This window comes from Cololabis saira, chromosome 13 (assembly GCF_033807715.1).
Source record: "Cololabis saira isolate AMF1-May2022 chromosome 13, fColSai1.1, whole genome shotgun sequence".
NCBI classification, from domain to species: Eukaryota; Metazoa; Chordata; class Actinopteri; order Beloniformes; family Belonidae; genus Cololabis; species Cololabis saira.
In genome coordinates, this window is record NC_084599.1 from 10,154,602 (window position 1) to 10,180,491 (window position 25,890).

Genomic DNA, 25,890 nt, shown 5'->3' on the forward strand with positions numbered 1-25,890 from the left:
GTTTCCAGGCTTTGGCCTGACTCAGGAGCTGCAAGGGGGCGCGGGTTGCCAGTTTTCCTCGAGCTCAGAGGAGAACATTTTCTTCCAGGTGGGCAGCTTTGACCGCAGCTTGAGCCACATGTCCTCCGTCTACACAGAGACATAAACACTGGAGCAAAGCAACGCTTCCCCGACACCTGCTCACATGCATCTGTACACACCGACTTCACCTCCTCTTTAGGTCTAGAAGCCAACCGGACTCTTATTCGTGGTTGTTCAAGACATTCCAGCTCTCATCCAAACAGCTTCACACACTGACTGGCGCCGAGTTTAAAGACAAGTCCAGTTACCTTGTATTTTTTTAAGCACATACGAATAACCATCACTGATCACTGAGAATCTGCACAGACAACATTGAGTATGAAGGGGAAAAAATAATCTAAAAGTCAGATGATTCAATTATAACTGTGATAGTTCACTGGCACTTGATTTAGCACCTGAACGTAAGCAAGAAGAGCAGTTACCAACTGTTGTGCCTTATGACCAGTACTCGAGTTGTAAAAAAAAAAATCAGGGGGGATGGTGGATTTTATCATATGGGGACAGATAATTTGTGCTGATTACAAATAATATAATATATTACAAATAATAACACTGACCAAAACACTGCAGTATGCAAATACATCAAAACACAACAATAAAAAACTGTTTTCTGAACTTATCAATATGACTCTGTCCTTCACAGGATAAGTAAAATGGATCACTGCAACTCAAAATCTTAACAAGAATATTTGTCTTATTTCTAGTTAAAATGTCTCATTTTAGTAAAGAAAAATCTCATTACACTTAAAACAAGACTCATCACTGGAAAAAACAACAATTTTCACCTGTTTCAAGTAGATTTTAACTTGAAATAAGTAGAAAAATCTGCCAGTGGAACAAGATTTTTTTGCTTGTAATAAGAAGATAAATCTTGTTCCACTGGCAGATTTTTCTACTTATTTCAAGTGAAAATTTACTTGAAACAGGTGAAAATTGGCAAATAAGTTATTTTTCTGGTGTTATTTTTCTGGTGATGACTCTAAATGTTGAAATAGCAGTAAAACCACATTCATTGATGAAATGACATAAGGGATGGAAAGGGGGGGATGGCAGTTTTACAGGGGGATGATTTGGACCATTTTTATTTCAGGGGGGATACCATCCCCCCTCAACTCGAGTACTGCTTATGACCCCCTAAAAAGAAGAACAAAAAGGTGAATAATCGAGCATTTGCTCTGATATCCTGGTCAAAAAAGAGCCTTCACAAATGAAATTCAGTTAACTTGCATTAAACTTACATGTCTGGGGCTAGATGTTTTTAAATAAATGTTCAAATGGAGCCCTATGAAACATGACATTACAGTAATTATCAATATTGAAGTTGTTTTTTTTTTAAATATTTGGTTAGGTCTGGATTGATACACTTTTGACTTACACAAATCCCAGAAATTAGACACAAGTTTATAACCTTTTAACTGTATTGAACGAGTTGCCGTCATGAACACAGTGTGACTTCATTACCTGGGTGCTGTAGGTGGCAGTTACAATACAAGCAGTCTATGCAATCATTCCAGTTTAATGTATGAGGTTTAAACACTACAACCCCCTGGGTGTGCTCTGTATCCTTGTGTGCGATTTTTTTTGTCTTTTTCCTTTCTGTGATCTACATCTTTCAATCTATCTTAGACTGAAGTGTAGCAAGAAATATATCATTGTGCTGTGATGTTTTAGCATTGGAGAAAACGTTTGCATTCCTGTATTTTTGTCGTGTTTTTTTTTTTCTTTTTCTTGAATTTTATTGTCGAGGAGGGTTTTGGTTCAGTAATTTAGCAATAAGCAGTGAAATCCAGCTCCTTATAATATTATTATTATTATTATTATTATTATTATTATTATATGTATAAAATGTACAGTTTGTTTACAACAATCATTTGAATGTTTGTCACTTCTCAATTTAATGAATAAACAACCGAATGTCTGCACAGTGTCTGCTTTTATTTGGTACTTACAAAAAAAATACAAAAAAAAAATTGCAAATTTTAAATACAAGTTATGCGTTTGATTGCAGAGCATTAATTTAGCAGCACCATGAGAGAAAAAACCGTTAGACTATATGAGTATTTTGTGCCCCCTTGTGGACATAAACAAATTGTGCAGGGGACACTTTCACAAACGTATAAAATCCTTCCATGTGACACTCCATCGAGTGAAGCCGCCTCATTTCTGTTTCTTCCTGCTGACGTAGCTCTGGTAGTAGAAGTTACTGAAGAGGATGATGAGCGTGACGCAGTAACAAAACACAAACAAGTTCATAGAGTCAGGGAAGTCGCACTCTGCGAACAGATTGTAGCCTGTGTGCAGGAGGAAGAGCACGAACTGCACCTGCAGAGACAGACGACAGAGGTCAGAGGTCAGCTCCGTTTCATCACACTGTGAGTGCATGTGCGACAGCCGTTACTGCAGATGTGAAGCCCCTCACCAGCTGCAGGGACGTCAGGTACCGCTTCCACCACAGGTACTTCTGCATGTGAGGGCCGAGCGCCGCCAGCCCGTAGTATGAGTACATGATGATATGAACAAACGTGTTTACCACGCCGATGAAGAATGCTGCAGAGTGTGGTGCAGACAGAGGAATGCATCACAGGTTTGCATAGGTCATACAGGTATCATACAGTGTAATTACTGACAGTACATTACAATTTGTGTATCATGTTCTGTAGAAGATTCAAGACGGTAATTACTCATGAAGAAAACATACAGCATTTTAATACTATAGTGGAAGTCATTTCCCTTTTTGGATTAATAAAGCATTATTGAACTGAACTCCAGTGAAAGGAATTTGAGTTTGAGCACACTGCCTGATAGGATCGGTGCTGGTTTCTTGATCTTTCTGGGATTAGTTGAAGCTCTGCAGTGCTTACATTAATACACAACAGTAGCAGACTTACACTGTCCTCCAGCCAAATACTTGACTCCTGCCCACCAGTTAAAGATCATGGTGCCGTGATGGTAAACGTGGAGGAAACTCAGCTGATTGTTCTTCTTCCTCATGATGAAGAAGAGCTGCTCGACAACAAGTGGAGATGTTCACAGTCACAACTCTGTGCTCTTACAACACTAATCAGAAGCAACGATGACGAATGTCAGGGAAATACCGTGTCGCTGAGCTCTATGACCTTGGAGAAGAAAAACCACCAGCACGCGTTGGCCATCTGCAAGCAATGTGACATTGGTTGGTCAAACAGAAACTGTATGTTATATCTTTCAAACTTCACCTCCCGATTGTTCTTGCTTAACAAATACGGGCTGTGAAAGAGCTGTCATTTGTATAGACGGGACAAGATGATAAGATGTATCCAGCGAGATATGTTCTTACCCTCATTGGCAGTGGACGGGTGCTGTAATCTACCGGCTGACAGAGGAAGCTGTAGTTTGAGAGCCAAGACGTGACCAGGAACTGAAAACGTTCAGGAAATCATGTAAAGTTATAACATTTGTATCTCAACGTATTTGAAAAAGCAAAAATCAGATCCTATGAAACAATGCTCGAATAGTGGTGCAGAATTCACTGTTGAAACGATGCATAGTGCATAAATGTAGTGCAAACCAAGCAGTAAATAGCTGCGTGTAAGAAGAGGCTAGATGGTTTGGTACAAAAATTACCAGTGTGCAACTGAGCAGTCTTATTAGCATACTACATCCCACAATGCAATGCGCTACAACAGCAGAAGCCTTTAAGAGCATCCAGGTTCCTGGCTTCAGTTTTCATAGCATAGCTGCTTTTATGATGGCATAAAAACATAAAAACTACTTACATTTATATCACAATCATTCATAAATGCTCCTATATACTACAATACAGTACAAATGGCCAACGCCGACAAGATGCAAAGTGTCTGAGGAAGTGAACAAGGCTGGAAATACAACATTTGGTGCCAGGTTTTCTTAAAAGTTTCCTTTTGTCTGCATTAAAAATATCCATTTCTACTGTGGACAACCCCCTTAAGTCAAATAGGCCTGTTCTTTGCTTTAATGTTCACTGACGTGTCACGCCACTCCAATGTTGTTTCGGGACAAAAAAGGCGCAGTTTTATTTCATTCCTATAACCCTTTCCCAGTTATTGGTTCAACACTGCAGAGTGTCCTGCAGATCCTGTGAGGACATTTCTTTAAGACTACACCTTACACCTGTAGGAGGTTTCTAAACAGTGATTTATTTCAAATAAGTCACGTTGACAACTGAAAGAAAATCCGATTGTGGTTTAGGTGAAGGTTCCACCCAATTAAGCCTTGATTACTTTAATTTTGTGGCTTTTAAAAGACTTGACTAACTTGATTTTTCAATGTGACAAATTTGTTTCGGTTTTTGTTTTGCATTTTTTAGATATGAAGGGAAGGTCACTCAGAGGTAACAACAGCCAGCACAAGACAATGAGCATTTTTTGGAATCTGATAAGACCAAACAAACGGCATCTAACACGCACCTCGTGGAACATATATGCGGAAAGGCCGACCATGGCAAAGTTGTAAACTATGAGAACCGGTTTGAGATCAACTGGTTCTCTGTGTTTCATGAGGCGTGGGCCGGCCCAGACCACGCCGAGGTACAGCAGGAAGATGATTAACACCGGCACAGGCGAGTAGACCAGCAGCCAGGGGTCCGTCCTCTTATCTGGAGGGCAAGCAGAGCTCTGTGTCAGTAACAATCAGGGTTCAGATCCAACACACATCACAGGAAACATCTATTAACACGAGTGACACAACCTGCTCGGATTTCTCAAATGTTATCAGTAAAATTAAGATCCCCCCCTGTTTGTCCCTGCTCAGGATCAGCAAGTTTGAAACATTCACAATCATCTTGTACAATCCTCCCATAAACACTGGAGGAGCAAACAATGCAGCTTCCCATCTACAAGACAAAAGAACCTCTTGCTCCACACAATCCCACCATTCATCGACATATATGGCTGATCAGATGATGTCGTTAGTGTCATATTACTGTGCAGTTACGGAGAGCTCAAACTCCCACTTGAGGCTGTTCTTTTGGACTTCCTGTCCCGGGGAAACTACTCCCTGTACGGCCGGTTTAATCCCCTGCAGGGACCCCGTGACCCTGCGCGTAGGGTACGGCGTAAGGTACGCGGCGACACGCACCGTAGGGTGCGTCGATTTAACGCAGAAGCATGAATCAGCGTTCAAGCCGCCGCCGCAGCCGCAGGAAACAAGTCAGAGAAGAATAAAAAAATGTGCTCAAGAATAACAATCCCCCGTACCTCCATCCTCTACTAAATTCTGGTGTATGGACAGGATCCTATGCCATATAGAAGCCATCTGAAAAACACAAGGAGATGAAATAATGAAAAGTTCTACAAGTATGCAGCTGTGTGTTTATATGCTCTCTATGCTTACCCCTGTAAACTGTTTCAATTTGGAGTTTCAGCGCTGGAAAAGCCTCTTGGACGGTGTCTGGCAGCTGTTGCTCGCTGCCAAAGTTCACTTCGGATGGACGGGAATCTGCGCAGCCGCCAAGACTCAAGTGGAGCTTGATGAACAAACTGACGCGCCGGTTTGGTGGATTAATGTTTTCTGACTACTGAGGTTTTCAAACCGGGACTAACGGTAGTAAGCGCTGACATTTAGACCATTTCCTGGTTTGATTTTTTCCCTCCTTTTGATGATTATCTGTGTCCGCTAGGGGGCGCTGTGTTCACCAATGTGGCCGTGATTGACATGTTGAGCATTTTGGACGATAATGGTTCCATATTAATAACACAGAAATAACACAGAAAAAAGAAAAAAAATAAGACAAACTTGTTTTGACAAAAGACTTTTTTGTGTTTCATTTTATTAAAATAATACATATTTGGTGTAGGAAGCTGATATAAAAATCACAGGGCAGTTTTCAAAGCACTATTCATAGAAATCTAAAATGAGAGTGATTAAAAACATCTTCCAGATTTAAAATATACAGTATATCCCAATGCTTTTGCATTGCAGGTTAGCGTTCTGGGATCAGTTCTACGATAATAATAATACAATTTGAATGAATTTAGGATATTGTAGGAGACCGGTTCAATTATGATTATAATTACTGATATTGCTTATTGGTTGTTTGTGTTGTACTTATTTATTTTTTGTTATTTTGTCTTTTTCCTTTCTTTTCTTTTCTTCTCTTTCAATTTTTATAGGTTATATATGATATGATATTGTGAGGAAGGGACAGGACTAAATAAGCGTTCTGCTTCCTCCTGTTCCCTCTCGAACACATTGTTTTGCTGTGTGTTTTATTTTTGAATGAGACTGTAAAATTGTTTTGCTTTTTTTTAAATATTTTGATGCTTTTAATTTGATTGGGTTTTGTTGTGTTCGAGACAAAGCCAATAAAATAAAAATAAAAATAAAAATAAAAAAAATAATAATAACAATAACAACAAGGTTAATTGGAAACACAGAAGTAATGCTTTAACGTTGAGACGCTCCCACATGGAAAGGCACCATGCAGGGCCTTCGCAGCGCTAGCTGCATTCCTCTTTCACAGTCTTGAAAAAGGAGCTCAGAGAGAGCTGTCTTCCTTCACCCTTCCCTGAAGCCAGTCTGGCCTTTTTTGAAGTCTTGTTAATCTTTAGGCCTTTGTCCTTTTGTCTTTTTCCATCCTAAGAGAGACAAGAACAGACTCCTGAGTCAAGTAACAGACAGTAAGTTAATGTGTAACAGAGGTGTCTTCAGTATTCACATTCATTACTCAGGTAGAAGTATAGATACTAGAGTTTAAAAATACTCCTGTAGAAGTTGAAGTATCAACTCAAGTTTTTTACTCAAGTAAAAGTATAAAAGTACTGGTTTCAAAACTACTTAAAGTATAAAAGTAAAATTAATTTAAGGGGGAAAAAAGCCATTAAGGACAAAAGCCATTGAAAATGAATGCATCTTAGTATAATGCAAATATATTAAAGAACCATATATGTGTACTATTGACAGGGGTGCACACAAGCCGGGACTCCAGGGCCAGTCTACTGCACGTTTTAGATGTTTCCCTGCCTCAACACAACCCTGATAGACAAGGCTGTGTCACCAACAGAGTTGTGTAAACCTTGATGACATGTTGATGACAACCAGTGATTAGAATCAGGTGTGTTGAAGACAGGGAAACATCTAAAACATGCAGTAGACTAGCCCTGGAGTCCCGGCTTGTGTGCACCCCTGACTATTGAGCATTAACATGTGTTTCAGAGAGCAGGAGATATGATGACTAGTTGCCTATAAGTATTGTAATGGTGCAAAAAGTCAAACTTCAGAGGCATGTTATCATTTATCCTAACCTTTATTGGAATGTACATCCAAGTTTAGTTGCAGGAATCTGAGGGAACGGATGTAAGAACAAAACTGGACAAGAACATCTGAAACAACCACAACCAAATTCACTCTATCCGGATGGAGCAATTTAACTGGATAGTTTTTTCTTAAAGACTGAAATGAAATAGATTAACGAGGCTGTTTTTAAAATGTAAGGAGTAAAAAGTACAGATAATTGCGTGAAAATGTAAGGAGTAAAAGTAAAAAGTCGTCTGAAAAATAATTACTCCAGTGAAGTATAGATAACCAAAATTTCTACTTAAGTAAGGTAACAAAGTATTTGTACTTTGTTACTTGACACCTCTGCATGTGTGAACAAGGAAGGAAATGTAAACATAAATCTGCTAAAAGAGTAACAAGGCTGTTTTTAAAATGTAAGGAGTAAAAAGTACAGATAATTGCGTGAAAATGTAAGGAGTATTTTTGTATTTCCCCTCTGCACAAAAAGAATGGACTTTTGAGTTATGTAAGAATGGGAGACATCTTCCATCTTCCTACGGAACGCTTAGAATCTACAAGAAACAGAGTAAAGGATCTAAAATCCTCTAGCACCCCAATCGGCACACATGGACAATAAGGACCCAATATGTTTTGATAAAAATGTATCCCGGACCCATTCAATCTTGTTTCTACAATATGCATTTCTATACACCTGTGATGACCCCGTCTGTCTTATGTTTTGTTTTTGTTGAAAAATTAATAAAAAGAAAATGTAAGGAGTGAAAGTAAAAAGTCTTCTGAAAAATAATTACTCCAGTGAAGTATAGATAACCAAAATTTGTACTTAAGTAAGGTAACGAAGTATTTGTACTTTGTTACTTGACACCTATGATGTGTAAGGTTACAGTTCATGTTCTTTTGTAATTCAAAGGTTCCTACACATTTAACATTTTAAACTGCTATACTTTTCTAAATCTAAGGGCCACTCCTACATATTTTCTTGTTTGGTTGCTTCTTCTTTAGAAAGTAAATTTTTTCACCAAATCTATCCAATCGTGTAAATGACTGATTACATTTCTGCTTGTCTAGGGAGCCTGTTATTTGCACAGAAACATAAATACAATATTGACGGGCTTACCTTACGGGTTTTTTCCTTTAGATCATCTTCAGAATCTAAAAGCTTCACGATCTGCAAAAGAATTCAAATGTGAACAATGCGCCACTCTTAGATCATACAAACTATGCATTAACTACGTCTCTTTCATGTTTGTTTTCTGGAATAAACTCAGCACTATAAAGCAAAACCACAACAATCAGAACACATCCCGTTTTGGCTTCTTTGTTTTTTTCTCCGTCTGACTGTTGAATAATGTAAATACAAAAGCAGAAGCAGAAGCAAAAGGCTGCTAGGATTTCACTTCAGATTCAGATTTATGCATCTATTCTTTCACCAGGTGTCTGTGTAAATTAAAGTACAACATGCTGGTGCCTCCTTTGTTTGGTAATTGAGAGCCAATATTCAATATGAAAGAAAGTGCAGATTCATCAGGCTGTTGGTGGTTCTTTTACTATTGTTTTATTTACCTATAGATGTAAGATGTGCAATAAAGATTAGCAAGGTGTCATCTCACTGTTTTCGCAGGCAAATTGGGAATTTTGATCTTGAAAACATTTTGATTTAAAGCATAAACTAGTGCCTTTCAGTGACAGCAGCTATGTCCGATGATCACGGCATGCAGGTTATCTAGTCAGGGAGACGTGTGCTTCTCGCGAGTCCCTTCTTGGTCCTACACTAACTACAATCAAAGATCCGCTATACAGAAGATAGCGCATTACCGTTACTGCCAATGGTATGAAATGGTATACACTTCCTGTCTCCTAAGTGGGCGTGGTCGCCCCTCTCCCCACATCGTTTTGGAACATACAACACTAGATACAGTACAACCTTCTTCCAAAAAGACTTAAATAATAAAAATAACCATATTATTAAGCAAAGAAGCAAGTTTTTATTTCGTTTTAAACTTCATTTTATCCAATGGGAAAACGATGAGAGCCAAATCTGGCGAGAGTGTGTTGCTCAGACAGAGACAGGTCTCAAACAAAGTTCATTTTCTCCTAATCTGTCGGTCTGAAAATTGCCATTTTGATGTCAGAATGTTCAGAAGGTTTGTGGCTTTTGAAAAATGGGTCCCATATTTACTTAGGTTACTATGGGGCGAAGAAATTGGTAATAATCTGTGCTCACGTTCACTTTTCCCATAGGACTCAATAGACTCAGGACCTACTTCCTGTCTCCTAAAGGGGCGGGGCAGTCACGTGACACAGATACAGGAAAGCGAACCGTAGTGGCTGTCTCGTTTATTGAACGTCTCTGCTACAATCTCAATCACAGACAACTGGCACCTTTTTGAGTCCCGTGGACACAGCAGCCTCCTGGAGAGCAGCTCTGGTGAGCCACTGTGTGTTCTCAGTCTGTGCTTGTGTGTCACTGCTCTTTAGGTGCACGCTATAAACCACGTAGGTCTGGTGGATGTGGGAGAAGATGTGAACCACCTGCAAGGAGAAAAATCAGGACAGCGCAACTACAGAGACTGCTTATTTATAAGGGTGGATGACAGAAACATCAAGCTTACCTCTCCCACATACTGGAGGAGGCTTTCGTTTAAAGGTGTTCCCAGTATTCTGCTGATTTCACTGCGCAGCACTCTCTTTTGTTTTAACTCTGAGTTTTCTTCCTGCAGCAGAAGACTAGGAAACTCCCACAGGCCCGCCAGCAAACCTGAAAGTACACATGCATCGCTGTGGAATACTGAATACAATCAAGCAGCCCACACACAGAGACGAGCGGTCACTCATACAGGATTGACAGTTTGGTGTTTTGGACTTTTAATAAAAGCTGTTAAGAAAATCTCTGCCTGAGTTAAGGCTGGTGGGAAATTAAAGGTGTATCTTTATTGAGATCAAAGTCTGGCTCCAGACTTAATCATTACTCTTCCACTCCTAAAAGATTTTCAGTCGCCGAAAAAAGAGAAAACACTGTGGTTTACCAGTGTTGGGGTAGTTACTCAAAAAAAGTAATCCATTACATATTACTAGTTACTTTTAACAAAGTAATCCCTTACACTACTTAGTTACTGGTTGCTGAAAGTAACTAGTTACATTACTAGTTACATTACTTTTGGATTACTCCGCAATATCACCTGAGCTGCACCATAACTCGATTGCCAATGAACAACATATACAGGACTGTCTCAGAAAATTAGAATGTTGTGATTTTCTGTAATGCAATTACAAAAATAAAAATGTCATCCATTCTGGATTCATTACAAATCAACTGAAAAATTGCAAGCCTTTTATTATTTTAATATTGCTGATCATGGTTTACAGCTTAAGAAAACTCAAATATCCTATCTCAAAAAATTAGAATATTCTGGGAATCTTATTCTTAAAATGTAAGCCATAATCAGCAATATTAAAATAATAAAATGCTTGCAATATTTCAGTTGATTTGTAATTAATCCAGAATGTATGACATTATTTATTTATTTATTTTTTTTAAATTGCATAACAGAAAATAAAGAACTTTATCACAATAATCAAATTTTCTGAGACAGTCCTGTAGTTGGAACCTTATTACCGCAGTGCCCAGATCAGCACCAGAAGTCCCGTAAAATCCCGTCAAATCCCGTAAAATCACGTTAAAGGCTGATTTATGGTTCTGCGTTACACCAACGCAGAACTTACGGCGTAGGGTACGCGGCGACGCGTAACCCTACGCCGTAAGTTCTGCATCGATTTAGTCAGACAAGTGTTGCGCAACGCGTGAAGACGCATGAAAGGCAAGTTTGATTTTCTTCTTTCTTCTTTTTTTTTGTCGAAATATGGTTCTGCGTCAAAACGGCGCCGTGCCTACGGCGTGTGGTTTTCGTCCACGCAGACCAAACGCCGTCACCTGCGCCATCACTGACGTGCACCTCCCGAAAATTGTAACTACGCGTCGAGGCGACGCAGACCACACGCAGACGGAGAGGGCTGTGATTGGTTCGTTTGAAAGCAACGCATTTCCGGTGTCCGGTTTGAAGCAGTCGTGAACTTTTAGGGCTCTTTTCTTCGTGTATGTGTGATTTTTTTTGTTTTGGTTTTTTGCACAATAGTTGTCCTTATCTCTTTGATTCACTGTGACCGGAAAAAGTCGGATAAACCATTCAGAAAGAGATCGCTAACTAGCGGCCGCAGGGGGTACTGCACCGCGGAGAAATGGAACGACGGAGAAGTCCGAAGGGTTCATGACGGCGTCAAGGCTGCGGCGTGTGCTCTGCGTTGGTCTGACGCAGAACCTTAATTCAGCCTAAAGTTTAGAGTAACTATAACGGGATTACCCAAATTACAACTGTAACGCGGTACATTACTGCGTTACTGGCGAATGTAATCTCGCTACAGTAACGCGTTACACCCAACACTGTGGTTTACTGACCCTTGTTTGGTCTCTGCGTGAGCAGGTACATGCGGTCCCCCCCCTCTGCGAGCCTGGTCACCACGCAGGTCAGAGTTCGCTCCACGCGGGGGGCCTTCTTTGGTGGCTTTCTGGGGAAGTTGTGAACACCCAGCTCATCGTCCCAGGGCTCCGAAGGACACAACCGACAAGTTTCACTGTTCACTGCGGAGGGGAAAGACTTGCAAACTTTATTATCAGGACTAGTCTGATAACTAAGAGGAGAAAGGACACTCACAGCAGTCTTCTATATCAGGCAGGCCTGAAATCTTCTTCTCTAGCTTCCCCAACAGCTTCTTAGAGTTTTGCTGTTGTTTGCCTTGAACCTGCACAGATACAAAATTATAAAACATGAACTCAAACTGACGTATTCTAACTTTTGAATCGCCTGGCCTCTTCTACACTACATTCACAATAAACATGTATTACTGCAACAGTCAGCGCCTGATTGAATGCCTACTAGGGATGGGCGGTATGGACTAAAAAATGTATCCCGATAATGATAAAAATGACGATAGAAAAAATACCAATTCAACTCCACCTTTGTAACTATAAATCTATCACCACATTCAGTCTTTGGAGCCAAAACACTGCTCTAAAAGATACTAAATGCTACTAAACTACACCAATTACATTGAATTGATAAAAACCAATTAAATTAGTACACCTGTACTCCAAAACTGTAATGACTCTATCCTTCTTTCTTTCTTTCTTTATTTCTTTCTTTCTTTCTTTCTTTCTTTCTTTCTTTCTTTCTTTCTTTCTTTCTTTCTTTCTTTCTTTCTTTCTTTCTTTCTTTCTTTCTTTCTTTCTTTCTTTCTTTCTTTCTTTCTTTCTTTCACGCACACGTACGTTGTAAATCCGGCTTTACACAAAAACGTCATCAATGGAAATTTATCGTTTTTACCGCGAGATGACAATTTCTTACCGTGGGGAATTTTTTTGACGGTATATCGTGAACGGCAAAATATCACCCATTCCTAATGCCTACCTTACGATATGAGCGGCAGTGTGATTGGACAGGACACTGGCTGCACAAGGGGCCTTTAGGGGTGCAGACTCGTGCTCCCAGCTCCATCATGGCCTGGTTGAAGTCTCCAGGTCTGTCTGGATCCACCAGCATATTGGAAAGGTTCCTGAAGCACAACACAAAACTGAAACACGACTAAGCTGTGATCAGAGCATCAGTAGTTCAGAGTCAACACTCCACAATACAGATGTGACACTAACATCATATTTTATTTTGATGGACGATCTCACCAAAGAGCCTCTGTCACTGCAGGACTTGTGCTGTCAGCGCCGATGGCTCTCAGGCGACACAGCACCCGAATCACATTTCCATCCACTGCCCCAGTAACCTAGGCAACAGAGATCATATTTGTTATCATGATAAATGAGGAAATAAGGCTATAAAGCGTGATTACTTTCGAGAATACTGGGACACTGGCAGTCTTTGATATTCTAACCGTTTTCCAAAACATAAAGTGCAGGCTCTCAGCTGTGATCTGAGCACTCTTACTTCCATATAGATGGAGGGGGGCAGTAAATAAAGATCAAGTGTAAATGGTGAAATTGGCGTAACCATTAATAAAATCTTGATTGAATTGTTCAGATCCTGAACTGCCCTCTACATAGTTTTCTTCCCATCATTCTCAGGGACCATCCTCTGGGCTTAGTAATGCTTTTCACCTTTTGGTCAAGCTCAGAAGGGAGGTGAAAAATAAATAAATAAAAAAGGTTTGAGTTGCATCAGATATTGGCATCAATCGGGGCCCTGGAAGCTCAGTGGGTTGAGCGGGCGCCATTTGTAGACTTTTGTGGACCATTTGTAGTCCTCGTGCAGGCAGCACAGGTTCAATACTGGCCTGTTGCTCTATACTGCAACCCCCCCCCCCCCCCCCCCCCCCTCTACCCATTTCCTGTCTACCTACTTTCTAAATAAAGGCCACTAGTGCTACAAAATCCTTGAAAAAAAAAAAAAAAGATATTGAGATTAATGTTATAATGAACCTTAATAAGACCCTCGGGTTTATGGAGGTTTATTTGATTGGATCCCCATTAGCAGCTGCACAGCAGCTACTAATCTTCCTGGGGTCCACCCATAAGTTCACATAGAGCAGGGGTCGGCAACCCGCGGCTCTAGAGCCGCATGCGGCTCTTTAGCGCCGCCCTAGTGGCTCCTGGAGCTTTTTCAAAAATGTTTGACCTTTTTTTTCCTTTTTCCTTTTTTTTCCTTGTTTTCTCTTTTCCTTTTTTCAACTTTTTTTCCTTTTTCTTTTTTTTCTCTTTTTTTCTTCCTTTTTCCTTTCCTTTTTAATCTCGACATTTTGACTTTTTCTCGACATTTTGACTTTTTTTTCGACATTTGGCCCTTTTTCTCAAGATTGTACTTCAACATTAATCTTGACATTTCGGCTTTTTTCTCGAAATTTCGACTTTTTTCTCGACATTTTGACTTTTTTCTCGAAGTGCATAATAAAAAAATGAATCTCCCCCCAGTTATAACTAATATAGATCCATGCAGCATGTGTTGCCGTCATTCTAAGGCTTATACAAGACTTTTCATTTTTTGCGGCTCCAGACATATTTGTTTTTTGTATTTTTGGTCCAATATGGCTCTTTCTACATTTTGGGTTGCCGACCCCTGACATAGAGTGATGAAAAAGTTCAACTAAAATACAAATTATAATGATAAGGAAAAGCTTACACTAATGATGACAGCAACCATTGCAGCAATAATTAAAACTATGATAACAATTAAGTAAAATTACAAAACAAAAAAAAACAGAAACAACAAGAAAAAAAAAAGGTAACAACAACTAATGAGTAAGAATACAAATATTTCCAAACCAAAGGGGGAGTTGAGGCTGAATTGGTCCACAGAAAGACATGTGTCTTCTGGTGCAAGTATGTGTATTCTCTGACCAACCTCCGCCAGTGCGATGGAGCCTACAGCTGCAGCGGTGTAGCGCCCCACGCCAGGCAACTCTTTCAGCAGGTTGGCAACTGTTCGAGGCATCTGTCCCTTCAGCTCAGAGACGACCTGAAAAAAAAAAGTTACAAAAAAAAAACCCTCAAAAGAGCATAATAAAAACAACCCACAATAACTACATCACTTCAAATTTTACAGTATTATTGTAAAGTGGCACAAGTTAATAACACTGATGTTTTTGAGAGAGTGGGTCGATGAAGAAGCAATAAACTCCAGAAACGTCTGCTGATGAAAATGTTCATGTCACAGACCTTCTGTGCACCTTCATGCAGCCTTCTTCCACGGGAGTAGTAGCCGAGGCCCGCCCACATCTGGTTCACCTCCTGCAGAGGTGGGTAGAGTAGCCAAAAATTGTACTCAAGTAAAAGTACTGTTACTTCAGAATAATATGACTAAAGTAGAAGTAAAAAGTAGTCATCCAAATAATTACTTGAGTTAAAGTAAAAAAGTACTTGGTGAAAAAACTACTCAAGTACTGAGTAACTGTTGAGTAACATCTGATTTATTTTTTTAACACAACCATTCAAACAGACAAAAGTACAAAATAATCATCTTCGGGCAAATTAAATCAATAAAATAATAAAATAAATTAAAATGAATAAAACTTAAAAAATAGCTTAAATTAAAATAATCTTAAAGTAAATTCAAGTACTTTAATAAATAATAAAATAACAGAATAAAAAGATAAATTAAGCACAAGTAGCACAAGTTTCAAGCCTTTGTACTTTTATCTTTTAACCAGGCAGAACTAGAACAAGCCCATGAACTCATAGAAACTCTGTGTGTGTTTGAGTCTGTGTAAATGTGACAAAACATGCAAAAACAATTTTTCCCAAAGAATCACTTGGAGGGGATAAAAGAAAAGTAACAGCTCAACGTAGCCTAATGTAGCGGAGTAAGAGTAACAGTTTCTTCTTCACAAATCTACTCAAGTACAAAGTATAGTGATTCAAAACTACTCCAAAAAGTACAAAATTTCCCAAAACTTACTCAAGTAAATGTAACGGAGTAAATGTAACTCGTTACTACCCACCTCTGACCTCCTGTACATCAGTGACATAAAGATATTTCATTTGGAGAAGTATGATTTTTTTTTTTTTTTTTTTTAAATCACCAGCTCAGTCCATACTAATCTATAAATAATCACCTCTAGTGTAGCAGCTGCGAGATCCTGCACGGTGGGCCACTTCTGGGGAATAAATAGAGATACACATAGTAATGTTTACACACTAGATTTAATACGTCAAAAGAAGTCTGAAGTACTTAAGAGAGAGAAACGTGTCACCTTCATCCATCTGTTGTAGTAGTCTTTTACTGTGGCAACTTGAGTCTGCTGCAGCATTATTTCAGAAACCCAGACTGAAAACCAGACACGGTTTAAACAGTAGTGGAAGTTGTATTTACAAAGTAAAGATGGATATGGATTTTTCAAATACTAATTTTGTTTTGTTACCTGCATATGTCCGGATGTTGAGATCTGACTCTGTCAGAGCCTGCACAAGACATTCAGGAAACAAGGCAAAACTGCTTTTAAAATCCCCCGTACAAAATCAAAAGACGAGCAATATAACTTGATCAAGAGGGATGTTAAACATGCTTTTAGACTCTGTAAGACACACTTTAATCATCAGTAATCCTAGAATGATACTTGAATGCAATAATTAAGAACGTGAAAGATTAACAAGATGGACAAATGTTTTGGATTTATTGCACAACCCTATTAGGATCCACTCAGGCAATGCATTCCACATGTCTTACTGTGTGATGTGATTCCTGCAGCAAGTTTAAGCACAAGCTGAAAATCATGACACTTCACAAGGAGGTGGAGCACGAGTACGAGAATATCAAAAACCCATATATAAGGTTACGTGTACACGTTAGTAACTTTACCTTTAAACCAAGCGTATACCTGAAATAAAATAGAATCACACTTTCGGGGGTTTTGCTGTTTTTAACTCTGACAACTTGATGTGTTCTTGTTCATACCAGAGTCCTCCATGGCAGTTCCCTCTGCTCCTTGTCATACCAGGTCAGGAGCTGACGGCGCAGATGCACCACATCAGAGAGATCAGAGAAAGTGTGGTATGAAGATGATGAGGATGCACTTGGAGTGTCCTCTGAGGGAGAAAAAAGCTGTTCTCATAAAAAATATAATTACAACTTACATATACAAACAGCAATCTAGTTGATATATACTCAGATACCAGACACTTTTTGGACTAATGGCCTTAGATGCTTGATATGAAGTATTGCAATGGCCAGATGTGGCCCAGAGATCAGCAGCAGGACCATGTCCAGTAGGAATGGGTGATATTTTACCGTTCATGATAAACCGTCAAAAAAAATCCCCACGGTAAGAATTTGTCATCTCACGGTAAAAATGATAAATTCTTGTTGATGACGTTTTTGTGTAAAGCTGATTTATGGAAGGAAGGAAGGAAGGAGGGTGGAAGGAAAAAGGAAGGAGGAAGGATGGAAGGAAGGAAGGAAGGAGGAAGGAAGGAAGGAAAAAAGGAAGGAGGGAAAAAAAGGAAGGAAGGAAAAGGGGAAGGAGGAAGGATGGAAGGAAGGAAATGAGCCTGAAAGAAAGAAAGAAAGAAAGAAAGAAAGAAAGAAAGAAAGAAAGAAAGAAAGAAAGAAAGAAAAATTCCCATTGGTGTAGTTTAGTAGCATTTAGTATCTTTTAGAGCAGTGTTTTGGGGGCTCCAAAGACTGAATGTGTTGATAGATTTATAGTTACAAAGGTGGAGTTGAATTGGGTTTTTTTTTTATCGTAATTTTTATCGTTTTCGGGATAAATGCCAGAAATTATTGTGATAATTTTTTTAGTCCATACCGCCCATCCCTAATGTCCAGTATCTTTAGTGAAGGCAGCTGCATTCACCCCCGACTCTAACCCATCATTCCAGCCAAATGTATGCCATATAGGCAGCTCTAGACCGCAATTCTGCCAAACAGAACATCTGAGTTTGGATTTTCTACAGAACCACATTTTCATAAGATGAGGGGTAGTTTTAAGTAAATCATGAACAACAGAGTCGATTTACTCTAATGTTTAAGTAATACACGCCAGACAATGCAATGAAACACACGAATGAGGTCTGGATCAGCGGGAAGCATTTTTACATGGTGGTGATCTCGGTGGCTGCAAATGTCTGTCACTAAAACTACATTATGTGTCGTTGTTTTAGACTGCATGGATGTCCAGTACTAACTGAGTCCAAATTGAAATCTCAAGTAAGCTACAGGTCGCTCTCACATTTTACTGTCTCATCCTTATGAAAACAAACTAAGGAACCTGAGCATATATTCTAATTCAATATAAAATCTGCACCTTCTTTCACGGCTGTCCTTGATCTCTTCCGCGTCGGTCTTGTCGTTCCTAACATCTCTAGACGGGCTCTTTTGTTTTTAACTATGGATGTACATAACTTGCTCATGGCTAAACACACAACTTTCCCACTGTTGTCTCCGCTGCTGGACCACGTGGGTGTTTGGATCCCGCCACGTTAAGACGCACGGCAGCTGTTTGTCCAATCAGCTGTCCGGAAAACCGAGCGGTGCCCGTGACGTCATCTCCGGTGGGAACTCACGTAGCTATTATTGTGTATTATTAAAGTCCAGGGTTTCAAAAGTATTCACATTCATTACTCAGGTAGAAGTATAGATACTAGAGTTTAAAAATACTCCTTTGGAAGTTGAAGTACTTTTTACTCAAGTAAAAGTATAAAAGTACTGGTTTCAAAACTACTTAAAGTATAAAAGTAAAATTAATGTAAGGGGGAAAAAAGCCATTGAGGACAAAAGCCATTGAAAATGAATGCATCTTAGTATAATGCAAATATATTAAAGAACCATATATGTGTACTATTGAGCATTAACATGTGTTTCAGAGAGCAGAAGATGTGATGACTAGTTGCCTATAAGTATGGTAATGGTGCAAAAAGTCAAACTTCAGAGGCATGTTATCATTTATCCTAACCTTTATTGGAATGTACATCCAAGTTTAGTTGCAGGAATCTGAGGGAACAGATGTAAGAACAAAACTGGACAAGAACATCTGAAACAACCACAACCAAATTCAATCTATCCGGATGGAGCAATTTAACTGGATAGTTTTTTTTTTAAAGGCCGAAATGAAATAGAGTAACGAGGCTGTTTTTAAAATGTAAGGAGTAAAAAGTACAGATAATTGTGTGAAAATGTAAGGAGTAAAAGTAAAAAGTCGTCTGAAAAATAATTACTCCAGTGAAGTATAGATAACCAAAATTTCTACTTAAGTAAGGTAACGAAGTATTTGTACTTTGTTACTTGACACCTCTGTTAAAGTATAATAGCTATGTTATCATAATGATCCTTAATCTGGATTTTTAGTTTTTATATTCAACATGACATCTAAATAGCTTTGATTTTGTTAGGAATACATTTATTTTAGCCTTTGCAGGAGTTGCAGAGAACTGGGTGATAGATTAAAAAGGCCCCAAATATAATTTGTTTGTTAGGGCCTGGCTCACACTCTTATGCAGGCAAGCCTGCATGATATGGAAGTCTCACCCATGTCTTACTTGTTGTAGCTCTTAATCACTTGAAGTACTTCCCTTATCTCAAACAAACACCGCCAGAGAGGAGTCAGCCCAGAGCGGTTAGTTTAGTACAAGGCCAATTCCACAGGATTGGAGCGAAAGAAGACAAAGATAGTTGAGTGATTGGGACCAATGAAGGCTCCAACGAAGGGGGGGCTAAGTCTAGTTCCTCGCCATCGGTTTAGCCAATTATGTTGTAATTATTTATCTAATATTTGCATTTTTGTCAGTAGAAAAACTATGGTGCATATCATATTCTGTTCTGTGGTCTTTCTGGGAGCTTGTCTGCTGAGCAGAAAAGGTCTGTGTGTAAGTTTACTTTGAATCTCCAATAAGAAAAACTTTAATTGAGGGAAGTTGTTTGTCTTTATTTCTAACTAAGTGTCTTCTTTCTCAGATCAATGAGCACGCAGGTTTAAAATACCTAACAATTGTTTTTAAGAAGTAGAAACCTTAAAGGAGCTGTATGTAAGAGCAATAATAAAACGAATCATAAAATGACCCCGATATGTCAACAGACATTTAAAAATCATGTTCATTTCAAATACTTATCTCACTGACAACAGCACTCAAGCCAGGATATTCCAGTTTAAAAAGAGGAGTTGCAGCCCTCAACTGATGTTTATGTTGTCATTTTTTGTTTTGGCCTGAAGCTCCACCCTCCACCTATCTCCCAATCACCAAGTCAGTATTGTTTCTGAAGCTCCACCCTCCACCTATCTCCCAATCACCAAGTCAGTATTGTTTCTGAAGCTCCACCCTCCACCTATCTCCCAATCACCAAGTCAGTATTGTTTCGGCATCCGGGTTGCCAGCTCGGCTCTAATTATCGCAGCCATGGCAGCCTACGTTCCTGCTGCATTCTGCAGCCTACCTGGCAACCTCTGGTCGGGGGGAGGAGGGGGAGGGTACACGCCGCTCAACAATATTTTGAAAGTGACTGCAGTACCAGTTTTGGACATTTCTTACAGACGGCTCCTTTAAAGGAGCTTGAGGCCGGATTGAGGCAGGATTTATGAAAAAAATCCGTATACGTTTTAAGTTTTCTAGTAATAATGTCAGATGAAGCGTTCCAAACCAAAAAGAATGAGCCCTCTAGCGTATCTCTCTGTTGCCTTGAACAGGCTGTGTGCTCCAAAATGTGCTGCAATTCGGACTCCGAATTTCCCGCGCTGGGCTGCGGATGTGACGTCACATGACGCTGCATGCACGTTCTCCCCGTTCTCCCGTGCCGGCTTCACTGTTGGCTGCAGTACCCCCAACGGCCGTCGTGGCGAAGGTGGCGCTAGAGAGTCTCATTTTTTAAAAGGAGCCTCATGCTCCTTTAATAAAAACAACACTATTGTATCAACACAGATACATAATAAAGATTAGTTATTAAACCTCACTTTTCACTAATGACTGCATAGTAAATATGCACGTGACATAATGATGTGACATGACCAAATTAATAAAATACATGAATTCAAAATGATTGAATTTTTTTCCTCCAACATCTTGTGTTGATGTCATGAGAGTTGGACCTTTGTAAAATATTTTCCAGGACTGTGGAATAAAAATGTGGGCTTTGATGGCCGATAGACTTGTGAAGATAAGCTTCCTGTGCCGCCCTTTTACAATATAAGCCTGATAAATCCTGGAATATGCCAATGAGAAAAAATATGAATTGACAAATGTGGTCATTGAGTTTTAGTGAGTACACCTATTTGTTTTATTTTATATGGTGTTAATATACTTTAAATTACATTTCTGGTAATGAAAAAGGGCAAAAAAGGGAACATCATCAGTCAATGATTCTTTTAATTTCATGTCAAATGTAGTTTTACAGGCACATGGTAGTGAGATGATTTGTTCCTCTGTTCAACAGTCAGACGTGTTATCATCCAGAGCTAGAAATCAAGCATTAACAAGGAAAAATAATTATTTTTACACTGAACAAGAACTGGAACAAAGTAAGACAAACTTGTATCTGTTGTCGAGATTGGATATACGCTACCTTGAGATATGTTGACCTTGTTTGACTGTAGGATTTCTGCTTGTTTTTTGTTCATATTGATATGTAACGTTTCAGCCTTGTTCTGTTGAAAGACTGAAATTACAGTGACTGGTACTGACTTCTGGCAGCTTTCACGTTAAATAATGTAGTGTTTAGTACGTTTTTCAAACTTACAGTGAAGGCTGCAAACAGTATAGTGCCCATGACTTTCTGCACATGTTTCCCAATCCCTGGGAATGATTGGACAAAGTGCTATAGAGAGGTACAAGCAGTCATTAAGAGTTAGTATATACAGATGTATCATGGTACAATATTCAAATGTTGATGGATTTGCCTTTGAGTATAAAAGAAAGACATTAGAAATTGTGACAAACCCAAAATATGTCAGACCGTCTTCAAGAACTCCAGCTTGTGCCTATTTCCAATTATGTGGTTTTTACTTTCTGGTTTTAATTTTACATAAGAGGAAAACAATGGGCTTTACTGGAACACAAATTACTGCAAATAAAACAGAGCTTTTGTTGGTACCATCTGGGTATTTTACTTGAACTATGTACCATTTCTACATTTCCAAGTAGAAGCCCCTTTTGCGGCTTTTTTTGTGTACCAAATCATCAACAGACAAGTTGTGTAGAAATCATTATAAACCACAGCTGACTGTCTTCGGAAACAAACAGATGCACATGTGCTTGTGTGTGTATGTGAATAATGCAGGCATCATGCATGTCAGTACATACCCTGAGGGCAAGGCTGCCTTGTATTTGGGCATCAGCATGTTCTCTGTTGCCCATTGCATAAAGAAGATGTTGGATAACTCCAAGATATAGAAGCTCGTGAGAAAGCTCTTGATCTGCCTCAGCCAGCAACCTTCAGCATGCCATAGATCAAATTAAGATACAGCCACTGCACGGCAATATCTCAGTTATACTGGTTATATAAATTCAGCACACTGCATGGTAAACCAAGTATGAAGACATAATATACTGTAGACTGATGTTGTCACAAGTGTACCGTATTGTTTTTGCTGCAGCAGCTTGTTGAACAAACGCAGGGAGAGCTCTGGTCCCTTTGATCGTCTCAGCTTCTACTGGACCACACAGGGCAACAAAACGTGAAAATAATGACGTGACATCCGAGGTGTTTGCAAGGGGTCGTAGGTGCAAAAATGACAAGCTTCTCTCTGAAACTACAAAACTCTTAGGCAACAGACAGTTGACAAAGCTTCTTCTAAAACAGTGGTTCCCAACCTTTTTTCCTTGTGAGCCCCCCCTACTTGTGTCTAAGACCAGCCGGGCCCCCCCCCAAAAGAGTAAAGTGATTCGTTACAAATCTTTAATTGAAAAAAATGAACATTAATTTTTTTGATACATTTCTCTTTGGTTTACCCTGTATACATATGACTTTGTTTTTCTCACTTCCTTTTGTGTCACCAATGTATGAAATACGCAGAAAAAATAATTGCAAGGACTTAAAAATATTTCTGAAAAATGTCTCTTAATATGAGAGCAAGTATTTTTAACCATTTTCCTTTAACAACCTGTCCGAGTAGTAGTATGATTAAATGTTGAATAATTATATAATAATATGTTTTTAAGTTTTTATCCTGCTTAATAACATAGTATTTTAAAATGACCAAAATATATTTCTAAGTGGGTTTATACAGACTTGGATTACAATATTCCATTAGTTGTGTTGTTATGATTTTTTTATATATTTAACATGCGCAAATATAATTTTTACAACTGCATATCCTCAAAGCAGACAAAGTTTTGCGCCCCCCCAGAGATCTCAGGCGCCCCCCCCTGTTCTAAAACATGGGTAGACGGTTACATCCCTTCTTGTTTAATCTGTTGTCTTAAGCAACAGTTTATATCTAAAGTGATGCATGAAAGAAAAAGGTACCCATGTCACCGTCATTGAGCTGGTGCTGCTGTAATTCCTCTTTAATGGGCCTCAGCAGGGCCACCAGCCCACAGAGCAGCTTTGCCTTTACATCATAATGTTTTAGGTCAAAAATCAGATTAATAGCTGCCGGAAAGACAAAAGAAAAGAAAAGGATCACAGGATGCCCTTTTTTAAGAAAAAAAAAAAAAGAAAATCCAGAGCCATAAAGGCTATTTTGGCATTTGAGAGACTCCAAAATCATAATAAATTGCACACATAAATGCTCAATGATCATTATGTTTATGTTCATGTACTTACCCTCATCCTGGACCTCCTGGTGCTGGGACCTGAGCATGTTAAGGAGAGGTGCTACGATGTTGTGATGTGCTGTTTTCAGTTTCAGCTGTGGGAGATTAATTTGATCCAAATAAAAAAACACACTCCCTGGTTTGATGGCGCAAGCCCAGGCAAGCCCAAGCCCATGTTTCATGAACATCTTTTTTTTTTTTTTATGTTTGTGAGTTTCTACCTTTACCTGGACATTGTGTATGGTGTGCAGGACCAGCTGCTGGGATTTAGATGTTAAGCAGGTCATGAGGGTGATCAAGCTCTGGTAAATTTGGTCTTGATATTTGGGGTTTCCATGGGAGAGGGACTCCAGGAGGGCCCCAGCTGTCTGTGGGGCTTCATCAGCATTTGAAATGGCCAGACAATCTGCTATGACCTTCACTCCTGGAACAAATCAGGGGCAGAAAATAAATCCAGTGCAAATGGAAAGTAGAAAAAGAAATGCAGATTTAAGATATCATGTTCACGATGTGAAATTTACCATGGTTTTCACAGATGAACTCTTTGTACTCGAGACCAGCATCTGAGATGGTGAGTAGAAGGTGAAGGACTTCAGCCTTGTGATCCTCTTTGCACTGAGAGTGGCCTATAATGTCCAGGAGGGTGAGGACACCCCCATCCTCCACGAACTCCAGCACGTACTGGTCACTGTCAGAAAACCGTTTTAATGCCCCAAAGATACTCTAGCGTACAGATTATGATTAACCATTTAGTTCACTCACTTAGAAGCAGACAAGAAAATCCCGATTGCTTTCAGTAGGAGTCCTGAAAATGTTCCAGAGATTGATCTGCATTGTCAGTAAAGGACTGAGTCTCAGTGGATTTCACCTCAGAGGGCACAAATGAGTAGTTTACAGGCAAAAAGGTCACACCGCTCAAGCTGCAAGTAAACAATAAGCAACCAGGAAATCAACGTCACAGCCATTCATGTTCATTTCCCTCTATAAAATAACCCGTATTATACTGATCCTGCTTTCTTTTGGGGTTTGAATTGTAATTATTTATTTTTGTTGTTGTTGTTTGTTAGTTTCTTTACTCTATAAATGCTCTAAGGTTATGTAAAGTGATGATACATACAGTCATAATCAAAAAGTAATGTGTACAGGCAATAAACCTTTTACCAGGCACAATATTATCAGTATAAGGTGGCCTAAATGTCTAGAACAGGGGTCGGCAACCCGCGGCTCTAGAGCCGCATGCGGCTCTTTAGCGCCGCCCTAGTGTCTCCCTGGAGCTTTTTCAAAAATGTTTGACCTTTTTTTTCTCTTTTTTTTTTCCTTTTTTTCTCTTTTTTTTCCCTTTTTTTCTCTTTTTTTCTTCTTTTTTTCTTCTTTTTTCTCTTTTTTCTTCCTTTTTCCTTTCCTTTTTAATCTTGACATTTCAATTTTTTTCACAAAATTCTGACTTTTTTCTCGAAATTTTGACTATTTTCTCGAGATTGTACTTCAACATTAATCTCGACATTTCGAATGTTTTTCTTGAAATTTTGACTTTTTTCTTGACATTTCAACTTTTTTCTCGACATTTCGAGTTTTTTCTAGAAAATGTGACTTTTTTCATGACATTTCGACTTTTTTCTCGAGATTGTACTTCAACATTAATCTCGACATTTCGAATGTTTTTCTTGAAATTTTGACTTTTTTCTCGACATTTCGACTTTTTTCTTGACATTTCGCCTTTCACCATTTGCCTTCATTCTAAGGCTTATACAAGACTTTTAATTTTTTGCGGCTCCAGACATATTTGTTTTTTGTGTTTTTGGTCCAATATGGCTCTTAACATTTTGGGTTGCCGACCCCTGGTCTAGAAGTAGAAGATGATGGACGACCAAACAGCTTGAACATTTATTATTATTTAAAATAATTAAAATGAATCTAAGCAAAACATCAGTGTGTTCATTTCGTCCTAAGTTAAGAGTCACAGCTCAAGATAGGATACAATACTCTCATCCACGTAGTGAGTCGGGCTAGGAAGAGACTTGCAACACATCCTCTTCCAGTTGTTCATGAGAGGTTTTCCCAGCGTAGCGGGTCAGGAAGGAGTCGAGCATGTGGGTGCGGGTGTCGCTGGCCCCGCGGTCCCAGTCCCGCAGCACACGAGCACCGAGCTGGTGCTCGCAGGCTCCTCCGGAGCCGTCATGTCTCCCTCCATGTCTCCCTCCGTGTCTCCCTCCGTGTCTCCCTCCATGTCTCCCTCCGTGTCTCCCTCCGTGTCTCCCTCCATGTCTCTCTCCATGTCTCCCTCCGTGTCTCCCTCCATGTCTCTCTCCATGTCTCCCTCC

At 39.4% G+C, this 25,890-nt stretch overlaps 3 protein-coding genes across 3 annotated transcripts in view; 1 reads left to right on the plus strand and 2 right to left on the minus strand.

Moving 5' to 3' along the window:
* The window catches only part of LOC133458094 (zinc finger protein GLIS1), a 100,137-nt gene extending 99,407 nt beyond the window's left edge, over positions 1-730 (plus strand). The window contains exon 11 of the mRNA XM_061737637.1: positions 9-730. Coding sequence (XP_061593621.1) covers positions 9-145 — 137 coding nt within the window. The 3' untranslated portion in view covers positions 146-730. The remainder of the gene's footprint in view (positions 1-8) is intronic.
* Positions 731-1,995: 1,265 nt separating this feature from the next.
* Positions 1,996-5,678, minus strand: elovl8b (ELOVL fatty acid elongase 8b). Its single transcript, XM_061737638.1, has 8 exons — positions 5,431-5,678; positions 5,295-5,352; positions 4,506-4,693; positions 3,398-3,478; positions 3,177-3,233; positions 2,970-3,084; positions 2,501-2,628; positions 1,996-2,403 (listed from the first exon to the last, which is right to left on the minus strand). The coding sequence occupies exons 2-8, from the start codon at positions 5,350-5,352 to the stop codon at positions 2,239-2,241; spliced, it is 792 nt and encodes a 263-aa protein (XP_061593622.1). The 5' UTR covers positions 5,431-5,678; the 3' UTR covers positions 1,996-2,238.
* A 168-nt stretch (positions 5,679-5,846) lies between these two features.
* Positions 5,847-25,748, minus strand: mutyh (mutY DNA glycosylase). The gene is given in 27 exon segments (XM_061738951.1): positions 5,847-6,674; positions 8,453-8,503; positions 9,718-9,867; positions 9,948-10,093; positions 11,789-11,971; positions 12,045-12,132; positions 12,798-12,942; positions 13,067-13,164; positions 14,736-14,849; positions 15,050-15,121; positions 15,946-15,987; positions 16,084-16,157; positions 16,252-16,291; positions 16,785-16,915; positions 18,133-18,309; positions 21,378-21,459; positions 21,552-21,629; positions 22,115-22,244; positions 22,389-22,461; positions 23,289-23,405; positions 23,580-23,664; positions 23,797-23,993; positions 24,091-24,257; positions 24,332-24,397; positions 25,548-25,602; positions 25,605-25,706; positions 25,709-25,748. Coding segments are annotated over 27 exon segments (2,841 nt in total). The 3' UTR covers positions 5,847-6,536.
* Positions 25,749-25,890: the final 142 nt, after the last annotated feature.

Excerpts from the sequence above, each read along its gene's own strand:
- elovl8b (XM_061737638.1), bottom strand. The coding sequence starts at position 5,352 with ATGGCTTCTATATGGCATAGGATCCTGTCCATACACCAGAATTTAGTA. Across the intron at positions 3,085-3,176 it reads TCATAGAGCTCAGCGACACG|CTCTTCTTCATCATGAGGAA; the intron begins GTATTTCCCTGA and ends GTTGTCGAGCAG. Across the intron at positions 2,404-2,500 it reads ACCTGACGTCCCTGCAGCTG|GTGCAGTTCGTGCTCTTCCT; the intron begins GTGAGGGGCTTC and ends CTGTCTCTGCAG.